Here is a 13,365-nt window from a genome sequence, read left to right as displayed (position 1 = left end):
TTGCTAATACCAGCCTCTCTACGTCCTTGATGTGAGAGTCTGGAACGGCTGCTTTGATGTGTCGGCAAGAAGCGACCATAATGGGGCTGTGCCCTCAAGACTTCAAAGCAGCATCCTACGCTGGTAGGATATCCCCGTTTTGAATTTAGTCATGATCTATTGTTTTACATAGGACCGCTTAAGCCCTTCCGCTTCCAGGATAAGCAAACACACACAGTAGCTAGCTTGCACAAACTTTCAGAGTTCGGACATCATTTGCCGCTAATCCATTTTATATTTTTGTATTCTTTATTTATTCACGGAAAGCCCATTGAGACCATGGTCGAAGGAGACCATGGTCTCAATAGGTTTTCCCTGAATTAACTGATGACCTAGTAACGGAGTGCTGTAACTGTTTTTCATAAATGTTGAGTTTTGTATTGATTGCTGTTTTGTTTGACATTGTGTTGGTTGTTGTATTGTTGTTATCAGGACCCCCTTGCGAAGGAGCAAGGGGGTCCACCACTACCACATATCTACAGTACAAAATCCATGTGTATGTGTCTGTATAGCGTGTGTCTTTGCCTATTTATGTTTTGCTTCACAGTCACATTTCAGCTTTTTTTTCTTTCATCACATTCCCAGTGGGTCAGAAGTTTACATACACGCGATTAGTGTTTGGTAGCATTACCTTTTAAATTGTTTAACTTGGGTCAAACGTTTTGGGTAGCCTTCCACAAGCTTCCCACAATAAGTTGGGTGAATTTTGGCCCATTCCTCCTGACAGAGCTGTTGTAATTGAGTCAGGTTTGTAGATCTTGCTCACATATGTTTTTCAGTTCTGCCCACACATTTTCTATTAGATTGAGGTCAGGGCTTTGTGATGGCCACTCCAATACCTTGACTTTGTTGTCCTTAAGCCATTTTGCCACAACTTTGGAACTTTGGGTCATTGTCCATTTGGAAGAACCATTTGCGACCAAGCTTTAACTTCCTGACTGATGTCTTGAGATGTTGCTTCAATATATCAACATAATGTTTTGTCCTCATGATGCCATCTATTTTGTGAAGAGCACCAGTCCTTCCTACAGCAAAGCACCCCCACAACATGATGCTGCCACACCAGTGCTTCATGGTTGGGATGGTGTTCTTTGGCTTGCAAGCCTCACATTTTTCCTCCAAACAAAACGATGGTCATTATGGCCAAACAGTACTATTTTTGTTTCATCAGACCAGAGGACATTTCTCCAAAAAGTACGATCGTTATCCCCATGTGCAGTTGCAAACCGTAGTCTGGCTTTTTGTATGGCGGTTTGGAGCAGTGGCTTCTTCCTTGCTGAGCGGCCTTTCAGGTTATGTCGATATAGGACTCGTTTTACTGTGGATATAGATACTTTTGTACCTGTTTCCTCCAGCATCTTAACAAGGTCCTTTGCTGTTGTTCTGAGATTGATTTGAACTTTTCGCACCAAAGTACATTCATCTCTAGGAGACAGAACGCGCCTCCTTCTTGAGCAGTATGACATCTGCGTGGTCCCATGGTGTTTATACTTGTACAGATGAACATGCATTTGGAGATTGCTCCCAAGGATGAACCATACTTGTGGAGGTCCACAATTTTTTTTCTGAGGTCTTGGCTGATTTCTTTTGATGTCATGATGTCAATCAACTGAGTTTGAAGGTAGGCCTTGAAATATATCCACAGTTACACCTCCAATTGACTCAAATGATGTCAATTAGCCTATCAGAAGCTTCTAAAAACATGACATTATTTTCTGGAATTTTCCAAATTTCTGACCCACTGGAATTGTGATACAATGAATTATAAGTTAAATATTCTGTCTGTAAACAATTGTTGGACAAATGACTTGTGTCATGCAAAGTAGATGTCCTAACCGACTTGCCACAACTATAGTTTGTTAACAAGACATTTGTGGAGGGGTTGAAAAACTAGTTTTAATGACTCCAACCTAAGTGTATGTAAAGTTCTGTCTTCAACTGTATGTGCTGAGAGAAGGACAGTGCACCGTCTAGCCATACTCCCAAGTACTTGTATGAGGGGACTACCAACAGCTCTAAACCCTGAGGTAGTAATGACACCTGTGGTAAGAGGGGCGTTCTTCTTACTAAATCACAACCTTTGTTTTGGAGGTGTTCAGAACAAGGTTAAGGGTAGGGAAAGCTTATTGGACACTAAGAAAGCTTTGTTGTAGAGTATTTAACACAAAATCCAGGGAGGGGCAGGCTGAGTATACGACTATCATCTGCATATAAATGGATGAGAGCGTTAAGAAGAGCGTGGGGCCTAGGATTGAACCTGGGGTTACTCCCGTGGTTATTGGCAGTGGCTGAGACAGCAGATTTTCTGACTTTATACTCTGCACTTTTTGAGAGGTAGTTAGCAAACCAGGCAAAAGACCCCTCAGAGACACAAACAGTCGACACAAGAATGGAATGGTCTACCGTATCAAAGCTTTGGCCAAGTCAATAAAAATAGCAGCACAATATTGCTTAGAATCAAGGGCAATGGTGGCATCATTGAGGAATATTAAGGTTGCAGTGACACATCCATAACCTGAGCGGAAACCAGATTGATTACCAGAGATAATACTATAGACATCAAGAAAGCCAGTCAGTTGATTATTGAGAAGTTTTTCAACACTTTTGATGAACAGGGCAAAATAGAAACAGTTAGGATCAGCTTAATCTCCCCCTTTAAATGAAGGATGAACTGTGGCTGCCTTCCAAGCAATGGGAACCTCCCCAGAAAGGAGAGACAGGTTAAAATGTTTGGAGATAGGCTTGGTGATGATAGGGGCAACAACCTTAAAGAAGAAAGGGTCTAAACCAACTGACGCAGATGTTTTTTGGGGGTGAAGTTTAAGAAGCTCCTTTATCACCTTGGACTCAATGACTGCCTGCAGTGATAAACTTTATAGCGGGGCAGGGGAAAAAGAGGGAGAAACATCGGAGATAGTCACATTAGAAGGGGTGGGAGATGAGGAAATGTTGGACAGGCAAGGAGGCATGGCTGAGTCAAATAGGAATCCTGACTTAATGAAGTGGTGATTAAAGAGCTCAGCCATGTGCTTCTTGTCAGTAACAACCACATCATCAACATTAAGGGACATGGGCAGCTGTGAGGAGGAGGGTTTATTCTCCAGGTCTTTAACCGTTTTCCAGAACTTCTTGGGGTTAGACCCACAGAGAGAGAACTGCTCCTTAAGGTAACTAACTTTGGCCTTCCCGGGTAACCTGACTGCACTTATTTCTCATTTGCCTGTACGATAGCTAGTCAGTCTGATTATGCGTGTGCTTAGCCTTTCTCCAAATTAAATTCTTGAGGTGGAGTAACTCTGCAAGATCACGGTCGAACAAGGGCTGAACCTGTTTTTAATTCTCATTTTTACCAATACCATTACCATTGAAAATATCAAAAAATAAGGTCCAAGCATCTTCTACTGGGGTAGAAGAGAAAGAAAAGTAGGTGGGCTTGGATTCCCTAGCTACCTGTTTGCTCAGAGTAGTCCTCTGCAAGCAAACAGTTGCGGTATACATAATGTGAAATCCATTCGAAATTGTGGAGAACCAGTTTTGAATAATGTAAACATGGTGGTTGGCAACCAGTGTTAGGCATTTCTACCCCTCAATGATTCCTAAATGAGTCACTAGATGTCCACCATCTCCCCTCTCCCCAGGTGAAGAAAGTGAAACTGTCCAAGGACGAGTCCCTGACTATCCTTGGCTATGGAGGGACGGGACCAGAACTCTTAGCCAATGAGACCCTAATGAGTGAGGGTCAGGTAATTCGAAGCTCAACCAATCAGGTGCAGATTTACTACCGCAGTCTCCGGCAGACGGATCATGGCATGTTCAGCCTACACTATCAAGGTAAATTCAGAGGGGCATCTTTTCTTTTTCCACTAAAATATTTGAGTCAATAAAATGTTCTTATAAGGGTGCTGTCCACAACAACGAGGAGAAGCACACCATAACTGGAGGTTATTATTTTAGTTTAATGAAAAATAAAAAATGAAACAAAGACATCTCATATTTTACATGAATGATCAAGGTATTCCATCCCAGTGAGCGCTTTGAGTATGACGGTTTGTTCACATGTCATCCTGCCTTGTTTTGTGCAATTAATCTGTAGCTCTCGCTCTTTCCTCCATGTCTCTCACTCCCTTAATCTGTCCTACATGCAACAGCCTTCCTCCTCTCCTGCTCATTCCCTCTTTCTCCTGGGGGAGGGGGTGTGACAGTAACGGACATCCACCCCGGAGGCCAGGCCCACTTCCACTGTGACCCTGGCTTCCAGGTCAGGGGCCACGAGGTAGCCACCTGCTTGAACATGACTCAACCTCATTGGAGCTCTCCTGAACCTCAGTGTGTGGGTCAGTGTCCGCTACCTTCTGACTGTAGAATCTTTGACCATGTCAATATGATTCAACAATTGTCTGGCCTGCACAGAAAATGTGTATCTGAAACATACAATGTAGCTTTGTTGTGGCCAGTATGGGTACTGTGAGCTCATGAGAAATTGTTTGTCCATGGAAGGCCCCACATCTCACACAGTTAAGGGAAGTGTTGATGTTTATGTGGCTGGCCCCAATGCCAGTGTCCACACACATTGTGTATAACTGATGACTCTTGATTGTTCTTCCCAAATGTCAGCTGTGTCATGTGGAGGGTGGATCCGAAATGCGACCGTGGGTAGAATCTTCTCTCCGCCTCCTCCATCTGCGAGTAACCACAGCAATGGTAATAATCTGAGCTGCCATTGGCTACTGGAGGCCAAGGAGGGACACAGGCTTCACCTCCACTTTGAGAGGGTTGCGCTGGACGAGGATGATGATAAGTAAGTTAAGATGTTAAATGGGTAATCTGAGATTGCTACATCAATTTCTTTACTTTTAAATTCATGATATATACCTTTTAATCCTTGAAAAATATAATTTATAAATGCCTCATGAGCTTCAACTGTTTTACCCCATCAGCACCCAAAATATAACCTTGTTTTTACTTCTATGTAATTGTAAACAAACACTGTATAACATCAAAACATGTAGAAGTCTCATGGATGGTCAGTCTATGAATTTGAGAGTGGTTACATTTTTCCAGCCCCATCCCTCAGCTATTTACCAAATCAGTGGCAGGGTGACAGCGGTGTTATTGTTTAAACTGCAGATTCAGCTGCTCAATTCTACATGAATAATGTAAAACTATTTTGATTTGTTGAACACTTCTTTTGGTTACTACATGATTCCATATGTGTTATTTCATAGTTTTGATGTCTTCACTATTATTCTACAATGTAGAAAATAGTAAAACATAAAGAAAAACCCTTGAATGAGTAGGTGTTGTAAAACCTTTGACCGGTACTGTAAGTATTCAGACCCTTTACTATGAGACTCGAAAATGAGCTGAGGTGCTTCCTGTTCCCATTGATCGTCCTTGAGATGTTTCTACAACTTGATTGGAGTCCACCTGTGGTAAATTCAATTGATTAGACATGATTCGGAAAGGCAGACACTTGTCTATATAAGGTCCAACTGTTGAAAGTGCATATCAGAGTAAATACCAGGCCATGAGGTCGAAGGAATTATCCATAGAGCGGATTGTGTTGAGGCACAGATCTGGGGAAGGGTACCAAAAAATGCCTGCAGCATTGAAGGTCCCCAAGAAAACAGTGGCCTCCATCGTTCTTAAATATAAGAAGTTTGGATCCACCAAGACTCTTCCTAGAGCTGGCCACCCGGCCACACTGAGCAATTGGGGGAAAAGGGCCTTGGTCAGGGAGGTGACCTAGAACCCGATGGTAACTCTGACAGAGCTCCAGAGTTCCTCTGTGGAAATCATCTCAGCAGCACTCAATCAAATCAGACCTTTTTGGTAGAGTGGACAGGCGGATGCCACGCCTCAGTAAAAGGCGCATGACAGCCCGCTTGGAGTTTGCCAAAAGGCACCTAAAGACTCTCAGGCCATGAGAAGAAACTAGATTTTCTGGTCTGATGAAACCAAGATTTAACTTTTTTGGCCTGAATGCCAAGCGTCACATCTGGAGGAAACATGGCACCATCACCATGGTGAAGCGTGGTAGTGGCAGAATCATGCTGTGGGGATGTTTTTCAGAGGCAGGTACTGTGAGACTACCAGGATTGAGGCAAAGACAAACGGAGCAAAGTACAGAGAGATCCTTGATGAAAACCTGCTGTAGACCTCTTAGGACCTGAGACTAGGGTGAAGGTTCAACTTCCAACAGGACAACGACCGTAAGCACACAGCCAAGACAACACAGGAGTGGCTTTGGAACAAGTCTCTAAATGTCCTTGAGTGGCCCAGCCAGAGCCCAAACTTAAACCCAATCAAACATCTCTGGAGAGACCTGAACATAGCTGTGCAGCAACTCTTCCCATCCAACCTGACAGAGCTTGAGAGGATCTGCAGAGAAGAATGGGAGAAACTCCCCAAATACAGGTGTGCCAAGCTTGTAGCGTCATACCCAAGAAGACTTGAGGCTGTAATCGCTGGCAAAGGTGATTGCTGAGTAAAGGGTCTGAATACTTATGCACATTTAATATCAGTTAGGGGAGGGTTTTGCCGGCAGGGATGTCCTTGTCGGGGCGGCAGGGTAGCCTAGTGGTTAGAGCGTTGGACTAGTAACCGAAAGGTTGCAAGTTCATATCCCCGAGCTGACAAGGTACAAATCTGTCTTTCTGCCCCTGAACAGGCAGTTAACCCACTGTTCCTAGGCAATCATTGAAAATAAGAATTTGTTCTTAACTGACTTGCCTAGTTAAATACAGGTAAAATAAAAATGATAAAAATTGCACACTAGCGACTTCTGTGGCAGGCCGGGCATAGTGCATGCTGACACGGTCGCCAGGTGTACGGTGTTTCCTCCGACATATTGGTTCAGCTGGCTTCTGGTTTAAGTGGGCATTGTTTCAAGAAGCAGTGCGGCTTGGTTCGGTTGTGTTTCAGAGGACGCACGGCTCTCGACCTTCACCTCTCCCGAGTCCGTATGGGAGTTGCAGTGATGAGACAAGACTGTTGCTACCAATTGGATACCACGAAATCGGGGAGAAATGGGGTAAAAAAAAATGCAAATAAATAAATAGATTGATGAGGGAAAAAACTATTTAATCAATTTTAGATTAAGACTGCAACCTAACAAAATATCTGTATAATTTCCAAAGGCACTGTATTCCTCCGCATGTATTTTGATACTGTTCAAGTTGTTTTGTGTTTTTGTCTCCCTCTAATTCCTGATTTAGGTTTTGACTATTGTCTAGCACAATAGCAAATTCCTGCTTCTGTTCATCTAATCTATGTGCACGCTCTTCGGATATCCCCAGTTTTTAATTCATTGCCTCGTTCTTGTCTACTGCATTTTTCATCGCAGTCTCTATTTTTCTCATTTTCCATTTTTATCCGCTGCTGATAAAATGCCATGGTTAGGATGCCTGCATCTTGTGGTCTGGACTGTTCCAGTATTCCACACTACTATTGCATCCACACACTCTTGTCTGGTTTTAAACTTCCCATCTACGCGATAATATGGACCAATTTTGTCCAATTTGGAATATTTTTCCCACCATTTATTTGGTTATTGATGCTGGTCATATGCCTTTTTTAGTTTATCTAATGCTTTGGTAATATTGTCCCCTTCTACCCATCCCACTCCGGGAGTCTCCTGGACTCTAGAAGCCATGTGTTATTTTTGTCACGCTGTATAATGATAGGAGACAGGTGCAGGAATACGTAATAGGGGTTGGTTTTGTTTCTCCATCCAAAATAAAGTACGTCATGAAAATGATGGGGACGAAGCCCAAAACAAACACGTACTGTATATATGTAACACCGGGATGTAACCCAAATAAAAGAGTGAGGTGTAAACCACTGACCTAAAAACTCTAGTGCACAAACACGTAGCATGAAAGCCGATACAACAGGGCACAGGTACTCACAAGACCAATGGACATGGGACAATCGACAAGGACAATGGGGAACAGAGGGCACTTATATACACATACTAATCAGGGGGAATGGGATCCAGGTGTGCGTAATGAGACAAGACAGTCTGGGGTTGGTGGTAATGAATCCAGTTTAGTGACGTCTAGAAGGCTGGTGACTTAGACCTCCGGAGCTGGTGAACGGAATGAGCAGCATTACCAGGGGATCAGTGACAATTATTGACTGTGTCAGCCCCCAATCTGTTAAGTAGTAACAGCTTAGCATGTGATTGGGTTTTAGTCCAATTTCTCAACATAAAATACCACTGTTCCCAACACTCCTCATTACCAAAATTACTCACAGTTGTCCTCCTATTTCCACCTAATCTGTCATGGTTCTCCGCCCCAATATGGCGTGGACCAACCTCTCTCTTTATTGCTACAGTTACTACAGACGAATCATGTCAAACATTCATACACACACACCCTACAGCCTCACGGCCACCTCGGCTGGGCTTTCACCCCCCTTATGGGTCTAGCAGGAAATCAACCCCACCCAGGATTTACCCCCTAGAATTTACCCTGCTCAGTGCTTACCTTCCGGGACATACCCTATGCTTTATGGTGCTCGCAGGAACCAACCCACTCGGGATTTACCCCCTAGGACTTACCCTCCGGAGGGACTACCCTGCTCAGGCTTACCTTCCTAGACTTACCTCATACCATGAATCTACAACCAGTCGTTATATAATGAGACTACTGAATGAGCTCAGGCATTCAAGGTCTGTGTCATATTATTGTTCAGCCTACGACTTTCATCTCCACAAGATGTTGGAATGATCGTAACAGGTGTAGGAACTGTGCTTACCTTGATTCGGACTTTCGAGTTCTACTGTAAATCGTGGTGAATCCTGCCGACAATGCCAACTGTCGTCTGCAGAATCTAATGGACTAGTCAAAGCTCAAACCAAGTTTATTCACCCAATGGGTCAAACAGCTGAAAAGACAACAACAGGTTTCCGCCAGCACAAGTACTTATACCCTACTATTAGGCGCATTCTCCTCCTTGCACATCTAGACAGCCAATACAACTCTGTTGCTAGGCAGGAAGTTATGTGATATGTGTAATAAAATCTGACCTGACCTGACCTTGGCCTACGTTCCTCACTAATCCACAGCCATCCAGCATTATCAGTGACCACAACCAAGTGATGGCCTTTTCCCTCACTCAGTAACTTTCCAGACCGCTAGTTTTTATCCACCCTCCATTGACCCCACCATATACATTCCTTATACATGTACAGTGGGGCAAAAAAAAGTATTTAGTCAGCCACCAATTGTGCAAGTTCTCCCACTTAAAAATATGAGAGAGGCCTGTAATTTTCATCATAGGTACACTTCAACTATGACAGACAAAATGAGAAAAAAAATCCAGAAAATCACATTGTAAGATTTTTTATGAATTTATTTGCAAATTATGGTGGAAAATAAGTATTTGGTCAATAACAAAAGTTTATCTCAATACTTTGTTATATACCCTTTCTTGGCAATGACAGAGGTCAAACGTTTTCTGTAAGTCTTTTGACAAGGTTTTCACACACTGTTGCTGGTATTTTGGCCCATTCCTCCATGCAGATCTCCTCTAGAGCAGTGATGTTTTGGGGCTGTTGCTGGGCAACACGGACTTTCAATCCCCTCCAAATATTTTCTATGGGGTTGAGATCTGGAGACTGGCTAGGCCACTCCAGGACCTTGAAATGCTTCTTACGAAGCCACTCTTTCGTTGCCCGGGTGGTGTGTTTGGGATCATTGTCATGCTGAAAGACCCAGCCACATTTAATCTTCAATGCCCTTGCTGATGGTAGGAGGTTTTCACTCAAAATCTCACGATACATGGCCCCATTCATTCTTTCCTTTACATGGATCAGTCGTCCTGTCCTGGTCCCTTTGCAGAAAAACAGCCCCAAAGCATGATGTTTCCACCCCCATGCTTCACAGTAGATATGGTGTTCTTTGGATGCAACTCAGCATTCTTTGTCCTCCAAACACGACGAGTTGAGTTTTTACCAAAAAGTTCCATTTTGGTTTCATCTGACCATATGACATTCTCCCAATCTTCTTCTGGATCATCCAAATGCTCTCTAGCAAACTTCAGACGGGCCTGGACATGTACTGGCTTAAGCAGGGTGTAGCATGTGTAGCTACCATGTTGTTGTCATGTTTTGTTGCTACCATGCTATGTTGTCATTGTCATGTTTTCATGTGTTGTCTTCGGCCTCTCTTTATGTAGTGTTGTGTTGTTTCTCTTGTCGTGATGTGTGTTTTGTCCTATATTTATATATTTATTTTACATTTTTAATCCCAGCCCCCATCCTGCAGGAAGCCTTTTGTCTTTTGGTAGGCCGTCATTGTAAATAATAATTTGTTCTTTACTGACTTGCCTAGTTCAATAAAGGTTAAATTAAATAAATAAATATGTCAGTCACTGACAGTCACTCAATTAGCCAGCTATCTAAACTTGTTGAATGCTGACCAGGCATGCAGGGCACGTGCCCAGGGGCCCTGACCTACAGGGGGGCCCAATTGATTGTTTTAGTAACTCTCATTCAGATATCATATTAACATGGCATAAGTCATGGAATTTTGTGGAATTGCAGGAAATTAGTTATTAAAAGTGAACATTTTCTCTCTAACCTGTGGCAAAATGTGTAGAAGTGCAAAAAACCTGCTTTAACACTGCAGCATTTCTCTAAGCCCCATGACAAAATGTGTAGAATTGCCAGAAATGTACTTTAAAAAAAATCTCTCCACCGTCAAGATGGGGCCAGTAAAATGTTTTGCCCGACAGGTGGTGGGGCCACCCAAGCAAATCTCACTTAGGGCCCCCAAAAAGCTGGGGCCCTTTCTACTGGTATAATGCATTTAGTTAAGAGAGTTAACTACTCTAACTGCACAGATTGATTGCACAAATCAGTTGACTGATCAGTTGACTTGTAAATTATTTTCAAGAAGAGAGACACTGAAGCCCAGCTAGCCTGTTTCAAATGGAGGTCGCTAAACAAACGTTTTCAACGCTGCAGGAACTGTGTTGATGGGAGTGTTGCCGCCATGTTGTCTCTCCACAGCCGACTGTCCGGTGCCCTGCAGTGATTCCTCCCTGAAGGGGTTTCCACCTTCCCTGGAGAATAGAGATAGTAGGATGATTTCGGATGACTTAGTGGATGTTCCTATTCTTGACCCTACTGAGCAGCCATGGAGGCACGTCACTCGCCGTGAAAGTTGAAAGCAGCAGCCTTTGGCAATAGGGGCCTCCTTGGCAGTGGTAAGCCCGGACCGGATACATACTTCAAAACAGCTTCACCACCCTGGATCCAAAGGTTCCGGCGCCTTCGTCCCTGGGGACTTCCACTTTGAGATCAGATGCGGCGGTACCTGCGTCTTCGTCCCATGTTCTGTCTTTCTCTCTGGTGGCTTCTACCTCGGTTTCAGATCTTCAGAGCTCCCACCTTCATTGGGCCATGAGGGTATCTGGGCGAAAGAAAGTCCGGACCTCCTCAGCCATTTCACCAGCTTTCATCATCGGTAGCTCTATGGTGAGAAACATCTCGGTACCCGGGGAAAAAACCCTGTGCTATCCCAGAGTGCAGGACATTACGAGGCTCTCTCATACCATTCTCCGACAGCTGTTGGGGGCTGATGCTGTCGTAGTCCATGTTGGATTAAATGGCATTAGGAGGGCTAGCTTGGAACTGCTGAAAATGGATTTTGAAGAACTGATTCTGGCTCTGAAAGATTCCAAAAAACGGCCAGTTATTTCAGGCCCGAAGCCATCACTGGCCACGGCTGTGAAAGATTCAGCAGGCTACTGGTATTACACATCTGGCTAAAATACTACTGTAGATCTGTTGCATAGCTTTTATAGATAACGTTGACACCTTTTGGAAACAGAAGATGCTCTACAGGAATGACATGAGTCCATCCAAATCATCTTGGCTCCTGGACCCTGCCCACGGATTTCAAGGCTGCATTTAGACAATGACTTATCAGTAACTAAGCCCTGCTCAGATAATCCCTACCATTGTGTTGCTGAGTTATCGTAGTGCTCTTGCAAATGTGCATTGTCCCAGGGCCGTTGGCAGTCATAATATGAGTAACCTAATTTATGTCCTTCTAACTCCCTTCAATGTCAATCCTACAGCTATTGTATGCATTAATCATGCGCCTATGAACCTGAGGTATACTGTTAGCACTGAGGCGGATTGCCCTAGTAGGAAGTCCACTGTCTGCAGCTCACCTTTAATTATCAGCTCAAACATAAATATCACTGTCATCTCTACCAATGATAAGCCGCCCAGTAAAGCAATAAACCAACCAAGAATTCCAGAAAAGTGCTAAAAATAGCCCACATTAAACTGGTACATTCAGACTAGACTAGGTTTATGGGCGTGAAGGGCAAAACAACCGACAAGTACACTTCTGTTCAAAAGTTTGTTGTCACTTGGAAATGTCCTTGTTTTTGAAAGAAAAGCAATATTTTTGTCCATTAAAATAACATAAAATTGATCAAATTTGTGTAGATGTTGTTAATGTTGTAGCCGGAAACGGCTGATTTTTAATGGAATATCTACATAGGCTTACAGAGGCCGATTATCAGCAACCAACACTCCTGTGTTCCAATGGCACGTTGTGTTTGCTAATTTATCATTAGAAAACCTTTTTGTAATTATGTTAGCACAGCTGAAAACTGTTGTACTGATTAAAGAAGTAATATAACTTGCCTTCTTTAGACTAGTTGAGTATCTGGAGCATTTGTGGGTTCGATTACAGGTTTAAAATGGCCAGAAACAAATACTTTCTTCTGAAACTCGTCAATCTATTCTTGTTCTGAGAAAAATGAAGACTATTCCATGCGAGAAATTGCCAAGAAACTGAAAATCTCGTACAACTTTGTGTACTACTCCCTTCACAGAACAGCGCAAGCTGTCTCTAACCAAACTGTTCGGACGCTACATACATTTTTTTTATTATGCGAATTAGCATTCCCCCAGTCTAGCCAAACACCTTGGTACTTGTATTATATTCTAAGTTATTTGTATTATATTCTAAGTTATATTCTAAGTTTGAACCGTCCAGAGTACTCTCACTATCACCAGCAGCAAGAGCGACATCATTGATGTATACAGAGAAGAGAGTCGGCCTGAGAATTGAACTCTGTTGCACCCCCATAGAGACTGCCAAAGGTTTGGACAACAGACCCTCTGATTTGACAGACTGAACTCTATCAGAGAACTATTACTTCCCTAGAAGGTTCTCAGCTATGCTTTTCGTGGCTGTTTACCACCACAGACAGGGGACGTCACGATGGAGGTGTCTGTTGGAGAAAAAAAAACAATGTGCTACCACAATGCTATTTCACAGTAAACAAATGAAC

The 13,365-nt window shown here is 43.2% G+C and overlaps 1 protein-coding gene across 1 annotated transcript in view; it reads left to right on the top strand.

The window, feature by feature from the left end:
- Positions 1–13,365, top strand: part of sez6l2 (seizure related 6 homolog (mouse)-like 2) — a 68,598-nt gene that overhangs the window by 30,216 nt on the left and 25,017 nt on the right. The window contains 3 exon segments of the mRNA XM_046307209.1: positions 3,678–3,870; positions 4,188–4,373; positions 4,654–4,837. Coding sequence (XP_046163165.1) covers positions 3,678–3,870; positions 4,188–4,373; positions 4,654–4,837 — 563 coding nt within the window.

This window comes from Oncorhynchus gorbuscha, linkage group LG16 (genome assembly GCF_021184085.1).
Source record: "Oncorhynchus gorbuscha isolate QuinsamMale2020 ecotype Even-year linkage group LG16, OgorEven_v1.0, whole genome shotgun sequence".
NCBI classification, from domain to species: Eukaryota; Metazoa; Chordata; class Actinopteri; order Salmoniformes; family Salmonidae; genus Oncorhynchus; species Oncorhynchus gorbuscha.
The sequence above is the reverse complement of the archived record's forward strand: the minus strand, read 5'-3'. Positions and strand labels throughout refer to the sequence as shown.